This window comes from Agelaius tricolor, unplaced genomic scaffold, assembly GCF_023055355.1.
Source record: "Agelaius tricolor isolate 1412-34295 unplaced genomic scaffold, bAgeTri1.0.p SCAF_1, whole genome shotgun sequence".
Lineage (NCBI taxonomy): Eukaryota > Metazoa > Chordata > Aves > Passeriformes > Icteridae > Agelaius > Agelaius tricolor.
The window spans coordinates 44675609-44693209 of record NW_027269261.1 but is presented as its reverse complement, the minus strand read 5'-3'; the positions used below and the strand labels follow the sequence as shown (position 1 = coordinate 44693209).

Here is a 17601-nt window from a genome sequence, read left to right as displayed (position 1 = left end):
GAGATGGTAAAAAACCAGTCTGGATTCTCTGTAGGAAGCTACTGCAATAATTATCCAGGCATTTGAGTGCTACATATCTTTCTTGAGTAATAGTTTTATCTCCAAGGGAATTCAATTACTTACATACTAATATAAAGAGCACATTTATATCAGTGCATATATACAGGAGATAAATGAATTCATGCTAACTGTGGAGGCACTGCTGACTGCACTTTATCAAAAACAAGCCAATGTTCTTTCACTCTTGAGGAGCTTTCAAAAACTCAGAGCTGCCTGGCTTTCAAGTAAGCACAGTTTTAGACAGAAGACTTTCCTGTAGCCCATTGGTTTCCTCCATAGTAAATTCCAACTCCACCTGATTTCTCCCCTAGAAGCTAATGGTTTAACCTGCTATTGAACATCAAACATAATGCATTTGTTAGGTCCTAAGTTCAGATCAAGATAGTTGGAGTAGTCATAGATAGTCTGTTCTCTGTCAACCAATAACTAGATACTAGTGGGGACTTGACATGGACTTGAGCATGCTCATACTGGTTGGAGTAATGCATATATATCCACAGAAGACCCCACATGATACTCAGTGATCCCCTGGAAGGAAGAAGAGATGCCTCCTCACCTCTCAGCAGCACACTCATCAAAAGCTGAGTCTCCTTTAAAAAAAAGACAGGTTTGGCTAGGCCCCTGTGGGCACTGAGGTACTCAGTGTAACTCCATGCAAAAATACATTGCACACAAAAATTCTAGTTTCTATTTTCTCTCTGATACTTGCCTCATCCTCTTTGCAGTGAGAAAGGCTTTTGCAACCCACCATTCCTCACTTGTTTCAGTCAGCTACAGAAGACAGACTTATGCCTTTTTCAGTCACAAATTAAATATTACCCTTACTGAGAGTTGTGCTAGGGAATTTGAGGTGATTGTGGAAAAGGCATTTCGAGCTCTTACCTCCTCACTTCTGTACTTTTCATGACTGAATGACAAGATTTACAGGGTTCACACTTGTTTGAGTTTGAGGAGGCTTAGGGTCAGAAGTAGTGAAACTGAACTAAATGTATACCTAATACTTCCAGAAGAGCCAACATACAACTTTTGTATAACCAAAGGGTGCTTGATCTCGTGTCAAAATTCATGCCCTGAGTAGAGCTCACAAAATTCCCAGGCTGGGTACCCCTGCATTATGTCCAGATAGAGGAGATCCATTTGTTTGGAACCAGGCAGTTCCAAGGGAGATCAGATACCTGATTTCTCCAATAGATGGTGGGCAACTCTGCCTAGAGGCAAGCCAGCTCTGCACTGCTGAAAACACCTTGTTTCCTGTTGCCTTTGATCTTATGCCGCAGTGGCTGTCAGCAAAGCTCAGTGAAGATTACAAAGTGAACCTACTCTTTCATTGGCCAAATTCCTGCTTCTGCAGGATGCTATCCAGGTCTGCAGTGACATCTCACAGTTTATAATTAACAAAGATTAACTAGGCTGTGGACTAAAGGTTGGCAGTGGTGCTCCAGCCAAGCGGAGAGAGCTGCTTACTACATAAGTGAATGTGCTGTACTGAGTATAATGTGCTAGGAAAGCAACAACATAAATAATCCTATACACGAGCCTTGTTGCTGGGAAATTGCTGGGGAATACATGTTGAGCTAACTTAGACTTTTATGTTGAACTAGGAGTCTTTTTGGAACTCTGGCTCTTACACTGAGCTACAAATCCTACTGTTTATGATTGTCAGCCATCAGGAAAGAAGGACAAAATTCCTTTTACAAGATTTATAAAATTAAAATACAGGAAACAGTGAATAACGCATTCTGGTGACTTCATATTTATTTTTTACTGGTTCTTGTTCCAACTTCTCAAGGGAGAAGCCTATAATTAAATAGGTGGATTAGTAATCTGCTTATTTTTTGAAAGCAAATGCCTAAATTGATTCAAGATGACTACAAAAGGCACCTTACTTCATTTAGGGATAAGTGGGTGAAATGTAATGGTCTGTGATCTATGGAAGGACTGAGAAGATGATCCAATGGATGCTGTCATTCTTAAGTTCCATCATTGTAAGTGAAACTACAGTTTGTCCATTGTGTGTACATACTATCTCATTTCAGCCACTAAAGTAAGGAAGCTTACATAAATCTTTAATAACTTCTCTTTCTGCTTTGTGATGCATTAAAATTCCTGCTCTGGCATTAGTTTAGTAACATCAAAATGGTCTTATTTTATTTTTGTATCATTTGAGGAGGGGACACAGTGCAGAAGTAATGAGTCGCCTCCAAACCTATAACTCATGAGTTTGCACAGGTGAGATAGTAGACAAAATAACCAGGGGGACATGATCAGCTAGAGGGACTCCCCAGTGAGTAAGCTAGCACAGCTAAGAGCAGCTCATTTTGAAGCTGCTTAAAGCCTAAGAAAGCATGGTGCCATTTGGGAAGTGAGCCAGGTGTTATGCAACAAGAAACTCCTCACGCCTTTGGAACAAGATCTTGGCTATCTGCTCAAATATGCTGTTGTACTAACTGAAAATACTGCAAGGAATACAAAAATTGAGCAAAAGCTGCCTTGGGCCAAAGCCAGAGTGTAATTACTGTCCATGTGTACTTAACACTCAGTACCCACGGAAGAAGGCACTGCTTTTCTGTCAGCTGAGTAAGTGACATTATCCTGCGGTAATGGGGCGCATGCTGGTAGGTCCAAGGGACAAGCAGACACACAGCAAACCTAAAACTCCTATCCATGTGAATTTGTCACCATCACCTTCACCAGTTCTGGTCAGGAGAAGGAGAAAACTGCTACCATAGCTAAGGAGCAAGAACTGGGTGGGTTAAGGTGCCCTGACTGCTCACACTGAACATAAGTGAACACTTTCAAAGTTAAGTCCTCCATGCAGAAGCCAACACAAACTCCTTGCCAAGGCTGCTTCAGTGGGGAAGCACACCCAAACCCACAGCCCTGGCTGAGCCACCAAACCCACGGCCCTGGCTGAGCCACACCAGCCTCTCTTGTTCACCAGCTGCTTCTGTTTTCTAGGATGCATGAGCACTGCATAGTCTGTCATGTATGGCTTTCATGAGAAAAAGACCAATGGCCACCAAACCTTGCTTCTACAGTTGTGAAGTCCTGGGTGAGATGTTTACACAGCCTGCCTTGGTGCTCAGTCGTACAAGCATTGCCTGTCTACCAAAACCTTTGGATGCCACCAGCAGAATGCTGCTAATAGTTACACAGTATTTATTCAGAAATGTATTTATGCAGCATTTGAGCTTATTTCCCAAAAAGAAAGCTTTAGTCACTGATTTCAATAAACTAAGGCTTCTCTGTCCCCTGTTGCATCCATTCATAGCCTTCTCATGGCCACAAAGATATGTGTGGAAAGTTTGGGGGTCCATTCCTATCTGCTGCAGGTCTTTTCTTGCCTGTTCTGTCAAAAGATGTGCTGCTTGTTTTTAGGCAAGTTGCTTCATTCTGCAGTTTCTCAGCTGCTCCATCTGCAAAATGAGGATAATAAGAATCTCCTCTCTTAAAGAAGCTGACTGCTTCTCATGGAAGTTTTTGCTATGCTTGGGATCTTTGGTTTGTGCTCGCTAAAGAAGTGAAAAAGATTTATTATTAAAGCAATTATAGTGTTGATATGCTTGTGATGAATTCCCTGCAGGCATGCAAAGGTACTAAAGGCCAAATTTATTTCTCATTCATACTTATACAAGTTCCCTGCAACTCCAGCAACACGGGCAGGGTTACTCCAGCTGAACATGTGGTTCATCTGGTTCCACGGCAACTCAGTTTGGAATATCACCAGTCACTCATTCCTGACAGAACAGTGCAGAGGAAATGTGCTACAGGGGAGGCTGCAATAGCATTTCCTTGGTACTGAAAGCCTGAGAATAAGCAGCTCCTAGTAGGGGCTAATTAAGTGGAGGATGTGTTTTCTCTGGTGTGATGATTGTTCTGCAGTTCTTTGTCAAAGCTGATGCTACCTGTCTCTGGAAGATCTTAAGATGTAGAGCAAGAATGGAGATATTTATCTTCCTGGGGAAGAGAAGTCAGTCCTCAAAGCACACTGTGCTTTCATGTACAAATAGGGTGAAACCAGTCAATTGGCTGGTCTGAGAGGAACGGCCACTGCAGTGTGGACAGAAATTGGTGAGAAAAACAACAACAGAAGGAAGAACAAGCACTAATCAGGCACCAAGCATACATTTCTCAAAATATGGAGGGTGTACAATGGTACCAGGCACAGAAAACACATGGTATGGTTACTGCCTGCCTGAGCAATGCATGTAGACACAGTTGTCTTTAAAAGTGCTGGTACAGCAGGCTCCGAGCATACTGATGATTCAATCTCCGAAATAATTCGAAATGGCAGTCACGCTTCTGAAGGCACAAAGTCCTTATCTTCCTTTTAAAGCAAAGAAGTCGCTGCACCGTCAGGAAAATACAAGGAATGCTAGAGGGCTTTACAGCAATGCGTATCAATGAAAGGCTCCTCTTGGCTAACCATCCCAGAATGAAACATATTCCTAGTGGTTCTGCCAAAGGTCCTTGAAATGCTTTGATGGTGGTTGATAGGGGAGAAAATAATCCTAACTGTGAAGCAGATTAAAGTTTTTGTTGTCTTGCTCTTAGCGTTGTCTATGCCTTTGCAATGGACTTGGACTACCAGAGGAAGGCAAATCTTTGCCAGAGGTACGGCAGCCAGGCCAAGGGAAGTCAGCAGTCCACAGTGTGCCAGCTGTCTCACTTTATTTTTGCCCATAACTACAAATTTTTTTTATATGGCTTTAACACCAGCTGGCAAAATTAGTCAATGTTAGCCTGAAAGGAAATGCTGTCAATTGGTTTGGAAAAGGAAGCTCTCAAACGGAGCCAGTCTATTTTGTTAAAGAGAAGGAAAGAAACTCCAGGCACCATCAAGGCAATTTAGATTTTTGCCACTGATGGTAAAGGAAAAAGGAATCTGAAGTAAAGAAGGGAAAGTCCAACTAGGTCAACAAAGTCCCTGGTGGGCAGCAATAGGGTATCTGAGAGCTGGTATGCAGAGCAGACATGGAAATGCTTGAAAGGATTCAATTTTATGGCACAGTGAAAGATTGTCTCTCTTTCTGTTTCTATATAAGGTAGGTAATAAACTGTATTTGAACTGGTAAAAGAGGAATGAGATGACCCACATTTCAAAGCTGGAACCTGGTAGGTTATTATTATTTATGATTCATAAAGCTTGTGCAGTGCACCAAAAGAAAGGGAGGCGAGCTCCTAGCCCAGAGGAGCCTCCAATGCAAACCTCGAGAGAAACACTCTACTGTGCATGGGGTCAACTCCAAGGGCTTTTTAAAATTCTGATTATAGTATAATGAAGATCAGGCCTGCTCTTTCCATCAGAAAACTGGGATCTCGTTTCCTACCTCTGCAGCAGGTGTTTTTTATGTTATGGGAATGCAACAGCTGAATATTCTGTGAACTGAAATAAGAACCTTCAGGTACCCCTTAATTTCCACTCTTGCTGCTTTTAGTTCCTTTCCTCCTCTTGTACATTTCTGCATTTTCTCACTTTCTGCTCCACAGAGCTTTTGCTACCATTTTTTCTTTTCCTTTATTAATTTCTCAGCTTTTCAGTATTAGTTTTTTCTTTTTCATGAGCTTTCCCTGGAGTCTCACATTCACATTTTATGTCTTGCCATTCAATCATTCCCTTTTTTTAGCTTTTCTTCCTCTTTGCTTCACTCTTCTTATCCCCTTTTCTGCCTCTCCTCCTTCCACTCCCCCTGGCCAACCTTCTCCTTCCACCAACACCATTTTCTCAACCAACGACATACCCCAGTGGTATCCCCCAAACCAGCAGCTTTCCCTTTGCTCTTCCTTCAGGAACAGAGCTCTGTATCCATCCTTCAGACAGGCTCCTCTCCCTGACCTGCGCCCTGCCTTTGCATCACCCCTCCATCTCCAGGACAAGGCTTACAGGTCTCTACCCAAGAAAACAGCTCCTCACCCTCAGATTTCTCCAGGGAACCCTTCTGAGCACATCAGTGTCCTTTTCAAGGCCCCCGGCCATGATCCCTGAAAGTCTTCAAAGGTCCCAGTGGCCCCTAAAGGTCTGCCAGCCCCCACTGCTCCTTGGCTCTTATATCCCTCCTGGCCGTAAGACTCCAACTCCACGGCTACCACGCAGCTGGATTAGCAAACAGAGGTGAGGACAGATGGTTGGAACACGGGGCTGCGTTCCTCACATCGGGAGAACAAATCTGCCGAGCATCTTCCTTCCCTCCTGCCAAGGGTCCTGCATGGCAGATCCTTGCCCACGGGTTTGGGGGCTGCTCCCGCGTCCCGAGGGGAGGTCCGGAGAGATGCTCTGCCTCTGGAGTAAGGGCGAGGAAAGCCCCGGGGCTGAGCAGGGCAGTGGGCAGGGGTAAGCGCCGGCGATGCCGGGCGGCGGGGGAGCTGCGCGCCCCGTGGGTTCGCACCGCCCGCTCAGGAGTCGCGCAGTCCCCGCCGCCGGCATCGCCCCAGCACCGCGCTCGGTCGCCCCGGAGCATCCCCGGTCGCGGTACCCGGTCTCCCCGGGATACCCTCGTCCCGCTCGCCGCGACGTCGTTTACCTTCCACTTTGGTGAGGGTGAGGACGGGGCTGTTGCAGGCGCTGAGCGGGGCCACCCTGGCCGAATGCTTCTTCATGGCGAGCCCGTCGCCGGCGGCAGCTCCCCGCCGCCCCGCGCCTACATCCTGGCGCCGCCGGAGCCCTCTTCGGCGGCGCTCCCCGCTTCGGCTCCCGGCCCGCCGCCCTCTGCCGCAGCACCGGGCGGCGGGGGCTGGGGCTCGCCCGCCCGCCCGCTGCCGCTCGGAGCTGCTGCAAACCCGACGTCACCGGCACGGCCCCCCCCGCCCGCCCCCAGGGCTCCCGGGGCCGCCCCCCGGGTCGGGGCGGGGGAGGCGCCGGACGCCGCGGCCAGAGGCGCTGCGGAGCCCCCGGACGGCGCCGGCCCCGCGGTCCGGCTCGGCGGAGGTCGCAGGGAGCCGGACCGTAATGCGGCTGCGGACACCGCTCCCGCTCCCGCCGGTGCGCCAGGGATCCCGGAGCCGGCCGCGATCCCGGCCCCGGCCGCGGCTGCTGGCGCTGGGCTCCTGCACCGCACGGAAAGGGCTCCTGGCTCATCGCGCTCTGCCCAGCTCTCTTGGCGCTGTCTAGGGAAAAGGAGAATTTACACTCTCCCAAGCAATTCGTTATTTACTCAGTATTATCCCTCCTTTGTTTTCCTTCAAGTCCAGACACTATTCTGGGTCAATTTTCATCCGTGCCTTTAGTAATTTCTGCCATCCTAGCCACAGCCTTTCTGTCCCTGCTGTATCCTTTTGGAGGGAGACCAAAACTGGACCCAGCAGCCAAGATGAAATACTCCATGGATTTACCAATAATACTCCAACACCTGCAGTCACATACTCTACAGCTTTCTTAACATAATCCAACAACTTCATTTTGGCACAAAAAGGCACAAAACGTATGTCCATACCCACACATGTTAAACAAAATGTCATATGTCACATCTGGATGCTGCTGGTATGTAGCAACCTTTTATGGTGTTTTTGGTTTTTTCAGCAGTAATTTTAAGATCCCCAATCATGACATATCAACAACATGTGATTAGAGCTACCCCTCTGTCAGAGCACAAAAATCTAACTGGCATTAATTAATGAGACAATGCAAGTGGATTCAGGAGAGAAATCATAATGAATATGAAAGATGTAAAACAGATTTATATCGCTGTAAGCAGAGCACCAGAATTCACAAGATGCTGAGTACAGTGACCTTAGCACCCTTTGCTCCTTGTGATTTTTTCTGTGGATATGAAAATACTCTGCAGATTTACCAGGTTCCAAACTGAGATGCGTCAGCAGACAGGGCGCAAATACTCAACATTTCTTAAGATCTGGTCAAATTAAAATGAGTGTACTTTGCAAACAAGACTGGGCAGCCATCAATACTCCACAAACATTCCAAAGCATTCTTTAATTATATAAATAGTAGCTATTGAAAATCAGTCCTGACAGACTTTTCAGGAAACCGTGGGAAAACACCACCTTACTTCTGCTGGCTAGAATGTTCTTCATATTTAAGAGGTGAGCTTTCTCAAGGGGTCCGAGCCATACTGTTAGTTTGCATAGGTCTCATCAGTTGATCTGCAGTCTGATGAAGGATGTTTTGCACTTCCTATGCCTCTTCTCTGCAACCTTTGGGATGAACCTTATACAAAAATCATTAGGCTACTTTTGAAGTGTTTCTTCTAGAAAAAAAAAAAAGCACGTACTTACTGCTAAGACTACACAATATCAGCTTGGTCAAATGATGGTTACTGATTTTCATGGTTATTTACAAGACTTTTTAGTAGAATTGTCTGACCAATTCAGCTTCCTGGGATGTTACAAATCATAAGCATTTGACAACCATGGGTCCATCTTGTTTCGTTGCACTATTTAGTCACAGAGTCCAATTGGTTTCTGCTTATTGAAAGAAGTTACATAAAGAGAGGCAGATTTCACCTCAGATGGTTCTGTCCATGAAATATTTTGCAATGTTGCAGTGCCTGTTATCTGAGGATTTCAAAGCACATTATAAAATATTAACTTATTTTACACTGCCTTTGGGAAGAAACTTCAGGCTCACTGGTGGTTAAAATACAGCCACATCATTTAAGAGACTCCCTTAGATTAAGGTGACAAGTAACACCAGAACCTGGAAAACTCTGTCTGGCTTCTGCTCTGAGCCGGTCTTCCAGGATCATCTCAGCCTCTGCTATATATGGAGGAAAACACTAAATCAGCACTTTACATCCAAATGCCATCAGTTTTTCCAAGAAGTAAATGGCTGCCTAAGGATAATCAGACTTCTCTTCTGGTTGTACTTATAATCAATGGGATGGTCATAAGAATTAAAAGTATATTCATTAAAAAGTCTTTGTTGCTGAGCACTTATATTCTTTCCTTCTAATAGGCTTATACTGTCTTCTTTGTTAAAGGAAAGACACAGTGAGTACATTCCTTTACTTGGAGGGTGGTGCTGCTCACATAGAATGTCACAGAGTAAAAACGGGGTTTTGGATGACGTGTTACTTTAACCACGTGTAATATTTCAGGGTTTGCAGAGTTGTTAACACATTTCAGGCTCCCAGTGTAACACATTTCAGGCTCCCAGTGTTTTATTTAAGCCCAGAACTCCAAACGTCAAAGACGTGTATGGCAGCCAGCCTCTCCTGGGGCTGCCTGGCCCCTCTGCAGCTGGTGCTGAGGAGAGCTAAGACACATCTTGTTCTCCTTCCTCCTCTGCTGATGCCTTGCACAGCCACAGCACTCAAGCTTCTGCTCCTCAGTGTTCAGTTTAGTCACCCTGAGAAGGTTTCAAAGCCCTTGAGGACATTCAGTATCCAGCTAAGGCTGATTTCAACCATGGGAGAGGACATCCAACCACTTGTGGGCTCTTGGAACCCTTTTGCCCAATGTATGTGTGAAGTACAGCTGATTCACATACAGCTCTGCTCAGCTCCAACCCCTGAGCATTTTAACAGTCTCTGGTTTCTCTTGCTGCCCTTACAGGCACACACACTTACACCAGAGATCCACACTAGGCCCCTGTCTTACACTGTGCATAAAAATACCAGCCACATATCACAATAAAAAAAATGTTGAGTTTATTTAATGAAGACTAGGGTGTCTGAGGACTGTGTTCCAGGGACTCTTCTGTGAAAGCTGCATTTGGCAGCAGGCTTGTTACTTCTGTAGCTGCAGCATCCCCACCTCCCCAAGGTTTAACACATTTACTGCTGGATTACATTTAATTCATTTACCATAAGCATCTTACAGTATAAGCAATGCAAAATTGATTCACATGAGGTAAATTTTCAAGTCAAATTTATGGCTTTTTAACCTTTAAAACACCACTCCTGTATTCAGGAGGCTAAAAACTGGTGGATGTCTGGGCTGTGGACAGCTTACAAATGTGGAGAGAAGCTCTCAAACCTTGCAAACTGGAGAAGGCAGATTTTCATTACAAATCAAGAGCAAGGATGTGAAAAAGGGAATGTCAGATTAAAAATTCAGGATAAGGCAGTCAGAATTTGCCCAGGTTGAAGAATTTGTAGACATTGTAGCTTGATGGAACTAGTTTTGTTAGAGTTGGCTACCCTTTGTCATTTTGGATTAAAAAATCATAGTAATTGGGTTGGTTTTGTACATATAAACCTTTATGCAAGTGTGCTAGCACTCAGCATCACACTGCTTTTAAACCTATGGATCATAACCCCTTTCCTTAAAGATTCTTTATTTACACAGGAAGGTAGATTCAAGACAAAACTAAATTCTCAGTTATGTGTGCTACAGCCTTTGATTTATCCTGTTAGCTAGTTTGTTTAACTAACATGAAGCACAATGCCCTGTTCCTAACAGGCACAGTTGGTATTTTCCCAGTTCAGACATTTTCATGTTTAGTGTACTCATTAATAGGACATTTATTAATTTATGTGCTTGCCTTACCACTGAGGGCAATAATTGTTGTGCTTAGCAACCTTAAAGGAAATGGAGTGTGGACTTTTACTCATGTAGCCAATTTCCTAATAGGCTCCATCTCATACCAGAATGAATTCATGTGCTAGGAGTCAAACACATGCATAATACCAACACTGGCCACAACCTTCCAGGAAAAAACTATCTTTTCCTCTAGTATATTTGAAGTAATTTGTGAATATTGTCCACAAATAATTATCAGTCTCTTTATGAGGAGCTTGTTTTACTTGACTGCTGTGTTACTTTTGCTTGGCTACAATAGCTAATAACTTTATAATCTGTTTCTCTTTCGAAGCTCCAAAACCACAGATGTCAAAAGCACATTTCCAACAAAAATATTAGCTATTTTGGAAGTAATGGTTTCTGTCCTGCAATCATTCTGAAATCTGCATTGAGATGCTCTCTCTGGTGACCATCCACCACTATTCTGTTTGCAGCCTCCTACATTCACAACCTCCACTCAGAACAAATTCACATTTTCATCAAAATTTACATACAGTTTTTCTCTGCAATATTAACCTAGCTGTAAAGACAATGTCTTTCCAATTTTCCCTCTTCCAAAATAGTTCAGTTACTTTTAGCATCATGCTTGAATTCACAGAACAAGGCTGTGAAAGGAAGGAGAAAGGAAGAGGAGGGATTCAAACCTCCCTGGCCAAAGGTGCTCAGTAGACTGCACCACACAGACTCTGCTGTAGAGTCACTGCTATCTATACCTGAATGCCTTCTCTTCCAATGTGATCAGGAGAGAGAGTGCTGCAGATAACAGTGACATGTGAGGTGCCCATAAGGGCTGCACACTGTCTACATGACAATATATATCCAACAGTTCCTAGACATAGATGCAAAGTCCTGGTGAGAATATCTTCCTCTCTTTTTTTTTTTTTACCTTCTGTTTATAACTGCTGTAAGCATTACTGGAGGAGAAGGCACTGCTGGATTTTATTTCCAAGTCTCATAAAATATTAACTATTTCCAATATTTTATGAGAAGCTCTCCTGGTTTTGTGCATACAGATCAGCTGCATTTCAAATAAGACTAGTGAATTCTGCAAAATGTAAGAAAAAAGCTAGATTTAATCTCAGAGTTTTAACACCCTCCTGGGTTTATCTGGCAATAGCTTTTCCTTGCGGATTTGTATATGGGACACTGTCTGACTACAAGACCTAAATCTTCTCAAATCACAAAAAAATACATTGTTACACCATGAACATCAACAGTGCAGCAACAATAACTTCTTAACCCCTACAGTATTAAAAATAACTGAGCATCACCTCTACATTCTCCACCAGCCTGCTCCTGGCCAGTTGTTTTTGTAAAGCACTGGATGTGAAATGCGTTTTCAATGTAGTTGTGCACATTTTCTGCCCTCATAAACATTGTATGATCTGAGTTAAACCTCTACTCCTGAAACACCCCAGTTCAGGAGGACTTCTAACAAAGACACAAAGGGCACAAGACCACACTTTGAGCACTGAAGGATTAGTAGGTGAAAAACATCTAAAGTTGGAATATATGAATACAGAATGAAAATATCTAAAACCAAAAAACACGATTAAAAAAAAAATATGTTGTTCAAACTGTGACTCAGAAAGAAAAGAAATTCATTCAGTCTGTGAGGGGATCTTTTGTCCTCAAAAAAAAGTTCTTTCAGAACTGTCTGAGCAAATAAGTACATGCTCCTGGCCTCAAACATCCAAAAACAGACCACAGGAACTGAAGACAGAATCACATTTCTTTTCATCTTCTCACCTGAATATTTACAGAACTATGCACTGCCCTCCCAATTTGTATTAGGCAGGACAGGAACAAGAGATGAGATGAAAAAGGGGCATCCAAAGATCTTTCAGAAAGTAACAGTAGAGATACTTCTGAGGACACATATTCCGTATTTCAAGCCACTGGTTTTACAGACAGTGTTCTAGGATGAAAATCACAAAATCTGTCCAATTTAAGTTTTGCTGCCAGCTGCTTGAACCAAAGATTAGGTAGGATTTAAGCACTCCCAATGGCCTGTGAAATGGAGAGGGTTTCAACCTACATAAATAACTCGCCAGGTATTTGCCAGGAAGAAAATTGCTGCCTATTTAAAATACAAGGATGTGTAAGAGCAAGAAGATCCAGACTGATTCCTGTGTTCCCCTTTTACCAGGAAGACTGATTTTAAACACTTTAAATAACTACATTCTTTCCTGTTCCCTGTGTATACTCTGCACTCTGTCTTTCTTCTTATTTTCTGTTGTCAGTATTTCCTTGGTTCTTTTTTTCCTTTGCATTGTCTTTTCTCTTTCATGTCTTTCCTTTATCAAATTCCTCCCAGTGCCAATACTAAAGAGCTTGCAGAATGAACTGGACGCCACATCCACTTATAAAGTTACACAGACAAACAGAAAAATCCATTCAATTGTGCCTTCTTTTTTAACTGTTCATGTCCATCACAACCCTTCATAGTTAGTGCTGGGACTTTTGGAAGTGTCCTGGACCTCACGATTTATGGCTTCAAAGTAAATTTGCTGTAGCTGTCCAGAAGCTCTGCACCTCTCAAGCTCTCAGACCCTTTGCTCTATGACTTAATTTCTGACTGCACAATAATGGTGCTATGTCCAGAAGAATTCAAGATGAGGATTAAAAACAATGTCCTAGGCACAACATCTCCCCAGATTTTCCAGGTTTGCCCTGCCAAGTGAGGTTCAGCAGACTGGGCTTCTGGGTTAATTCTCAGGAAGCAGCAAGTCAGATCTCTGGAAGCAAACAGGTTAATTTTCCTGGGAACTCTTGCTGAAATGCTTAAAGCAAGTGGCTGTGCTGATTGCCCTCAAAGAGACCAATCAGTTTGGCACAATGAGTTCCCCCTTCAAGCACAGATATTATTTAAAAGAAATTATATAGGATGAGCCTTTTGGCACCACGTGCTTTGTAATTATATCCTCCCTATCCTGCTATCCTAATCACTCCAGTCTCCCACTCTCACTGAGGCCAATTGTTTTTCTTGAGCCCACTGGCTATTTCTCTTTTTCGGGAGGAGCTTTTCCTTTTACTTCTTTCAGCTGCCATTAGGGCACATATTAACATAGTTGGGTCCCAGCTATCTTATTATGAGACAGCAATATAAGCCTGTTTTCTAGATGAGTATCTGCCTTCAGACACTGGGAAAAGGAAAAGGGAGAAAATGCTGGGGTGGAAATGCCTATTGTAAAATCTAAAAGCACACTAGTGTGTGCAGTGAGCAGTGGCAGTGCAACCCTCCCACTCCTTGTCAGGCTCTGCCATCATTGTGGCACCAGGCCTAAGAGAAGCTGCTGCCACCAGGTACTCACAAGTACCTTGGGATAAAACTTGGCTACTTTCCCCATGTGCATTTGAGATCCTATGCTGAAAAGCCCTGAGAACATCCAAGCATTATTGTTATTCAGCACTCAGAGTTTATCTAACAGGCTTAATATTTGTAATCTATTACCCTTTCTTAATGAAGAGGATGCCTTTTATTATTAGTGCAGAGGATGAGTACATTATTACTGCTGTTTATCACTAGTGCAAGAATAATTAAAATCTTTTGGTCACATGTAAAATATGAATTTTTGAAATGACAGTGAAACAGTGCTTTGTAGACTAAGAAGTATCTCTCTTAATACTCTAGATCTTCATAAATTGATTCACAATCTTATATATCTTTACAAAGTGAATTATTTTAACCTCACAAGTGCATTGCTGAACAATGCAATGTCAGATGAATGCCTACAGCAAAGGTATAGTGACTGATATTCAAGGCCAACACCACAGATAAAGAATAAGTCCTTTGTGCTGGTTCAAGGCCATGGGAGTTTTGATTAAAAGAGCAGGCTTAAAGACAGGAAACTAGCTTGAGGTTGTGGCTGGAAAGTTAGGAGGGCTGCTCTGTCCCTTCAGAAAGAAGGTACTTTATATGAAGGACCATGGATATAGTCAGGAGATTCATAACAATGCAAAATTAGAATAATCCCACAGATTTGAGTGTAGCCATATCAGATGAATGCATGGGCAGCAAAGAGTATCATCTAGCTCAAATATTTTTGATTAAATTCAATCTTTTACTTAGACTGTAACATTGTGTTAATTGAAGCCTTCAAGAGAGGGCCGAGGCTAAGGAAAACAGGAGGCTTTTTTCCAGCAGTTTACTTTGGATAACAAGGCAGGATTGTAACATTATATTTTTTATTTGATGAATTTAATCTAAAATAAGCAAAAACTTTGCATGTTTAATTCTTCAGATAGGAAATTCAGCTTAGCTCTAAAATATTTTGTACATACTGGTCAGATATTGGAGAGAAGGTTTTACACACTGCCTTAGGTTTCAGCAGATATAGAGGAACCACAGCCTTAGGATCTGTGAAGGAGGTCAGGAAAGAAACAGGAAGAAAAGTATGGTTTCTCTTAGTCACTCTCATACTCCTCCCTATTTTCAGCTGGTACTGTACTATGGCACATAAATTTACTACAGTAATTAAATACATTTACTACCTTATTTTTTCCCCACCCACCTGGGCACAATATATATGTGCTGTTTGTGGAGGTTCTGTATGCTTTTAAAGCTATGCTTTTATCCTTTGTCAGCTTGATCCCTGCCAGAATTTAGGAGTTTGCAATTTACATAGTGTTTCAAAAAAGCAACAGTTTCTACAACCTTCCTTGGGATGTGATTATCCATTGGTGGATCTTGTCTTTTTTTCTTCAGTAAGATATGAAAGAAGTTATAGCGGGTTCATGCTGTCTCTTGCAAGCAGAAACTGCAAAATCTTTACAGATCTTGTTAAAATAGTCATAGCAATTTTTAAGCATGCTGGAGTAGAAACTCCAAGTTCCATGCTTGTGTGACAATGGCTGTGAGCACCAAAGATGTGTCACTCTAAGCTATAAGCCCTGACTTTCACACAATAACAGGACAACTCTCTAGAAAGCCTTCTTACTGCTTATCCTTAATCCCCCAACTTCTAGACTTGGATTTGGTTAATGCTTTTGGGGAATGAATCTGGATGATTAATTAACAGTACCAGGGATATCTGTAATAAGATTACACACATGGTTTTACGTTCCCATGACTCAGTTGATTTTCCTTTGAACTAATGAGAACTTTGTTATTGCATTCAATGCACTCTGTGTTGGAACTGTCAATGCTGATAAAACTGTAATAATAAAACAGTTAAAAGGAAAACAGATTTAGAATGCAGACAAACAAAAAATATTAGCTTCTAGAGTAGTTGGAGGGAGGGTCATGTTAAACTAGGAATCCACAGCAAAACTAAAAGAGGGCAAAACATCAGGTAGAAAAATCCAAGATAAAGAAGGAAAGTGAGGACTGCCAGATAGGACAGGCCAAAGAAAAACATCAGAACACAAACACAAAACATAATTGGAATAAGAAATAATAAGACTGTTAGGTTAATCCAGAAAAACAGAAGGAACTGCCTAATGTGAGAAAAGTCCCTGTGTGCTTTGAATAGAGCAGTAGAACTCATCAGATCCCATTCCTTTCAAGTAGAGTAAAAAATATACTACTAAAAATGCAGTTTTCTATTAAAAGAAGGCTTCTTGTCCTATAATGTGTTGTTAGGGGTTAATGTGTCCTTGAGCAAAGAGACTTCAGACTCATTCTTCAGCTGCAGTTTGATCCCTTCACTGTGGTCACCAGGACAAATCCTTTGGAGAATCCAGCTGACTTGTGTCCTTCCTGTCATGCAAAGCAGCCTTGTCAGATATTTCCACAGGAGTATCCACTGTGTGGCACATAGATATGAAGTAGGAGTAATGGGGAGACAGCTGCCCTCCATCAGAGGCTCCCTTGGCTGGCACCCAATGGTCTTAGCATAACCCTGGGGCAGCATCAGCTTCTGGTCACACTTAGACTAGGATGAGGCGTGCTCTGATCTCTGCTAGGAGCTGGACAGATGCCTGGATGGTCATAGCACAAGGGACCTGAGGGCCAGAGACAGCCTATCCATGTCCCTCTCAATTGCACTGAACCTCCATCAGACAGGCTCCAGCCTCTGCACCCTTGGCAGAAACGTTCTCCTGAGATCTGGAACAAGGAAACTCCCCCTGAGTTGACTGTTAATGCTCTTCTTCCCTCTCCTACTCCCAGCAGATGAAGGTCTGGATCTCAGGTTAAATTTCCACTGGGAAGCAGCAGGAGAGCAGATTTATACCTTGCATGTTATTTCCAACAGCATCCCCCCAAGTGTATATAAAATATTACTATAATTCTGTCCTAGGGTTATGTTGGTATTAATAAACCACTTGAATTTTGCTCTAAGTAATTAAAATCACAAGTACTTTTTGTTGCAGTTACAGACAGGAGGCAAACATGGCTGAGGCTTTATTATTTAGATATGTGTAATAATTCAGGCAGCAGCATGTATTTTTTCAACTGCTTTTCTTTCACATAACAGTCTAAAGCCTTCACCAACACAATACACAGTCCCTCAATGCTTCAAAACATAAATCAAGATCCCATACCACCTGATGGAAATAAATTGCACAAAAGCCAAGCAATGTATTCCTGATTAACTAAGTACAAAACACCTTGCAAATAACTTATACTTATTTCATGTAGTAACTCACTGGAAAGAAATAACTCTTCAGTGTCAATTTACACCTGGCTTGGATATTGGCATTTCTAATGCAAAACGTAATTACAAACTGAGTACTGCTCAGTACTGAGATCTAAAAAAATAAAGCTTTAGACCCAGCCCAGGCTCTCTGGCTCTTTCAGACACCACTAGGAACAAGGCAGCACTTCACCAGAAATAAGCATAAGACTTGCTGTTAGCTCAGTCTTTCCCCCACTAATGGCATTTCTCTAGGACTGACCTTCTAGAGCAGATTAAAATGACAACGACAACAGACACATAGAGAAGAGAAAACCAGTAAGCAAATGCATTTATAGGAAGGAAGCAAATGCATATATATGGAAGGTTATAAGGCCTCTCAGGCCCTATTTGCTGAAGCCCTTAATCACTGTATAGGACATAACTGGTGCATTTAAAGGAACTTAGAAACCCTAATCAAAAAAGCATATGTACTCCCTTGACATAA

At 42.7% G+C, this 17601-nt stretch overlaps 1 protein-coding gene across 2 annotated transcripts in view; it reads right to left on the bottom strand.

The window, feature by feature from the left end:
* Positions 1 to 17601, bottom strand: part of SLC35F3 (solute carrier family 35 member F3) — a 163773-nt gene that overhangs the window by 54597 nt on the left and 91575 nt on the right. Inside the window, exon 1 of one of the 2 annotated variants that reach the window (XM_071432002.1) lies at positions 6582 to 7070. The exons of the other annotated variant lie outside the window; for it this stretch is intronic. Coding sequence (XP_071288103.1) covers positions 6582 to 6657 — 76 coding nt within the window. The 5' untranslated portion in view covers positions 6658 to 7070. Of the gene's footprint in view, positions 1 to 6581; positions 7071 to 17601 lie in introns of those variants that run through there. 2 annotated transcript variants of the gene reach the window in all.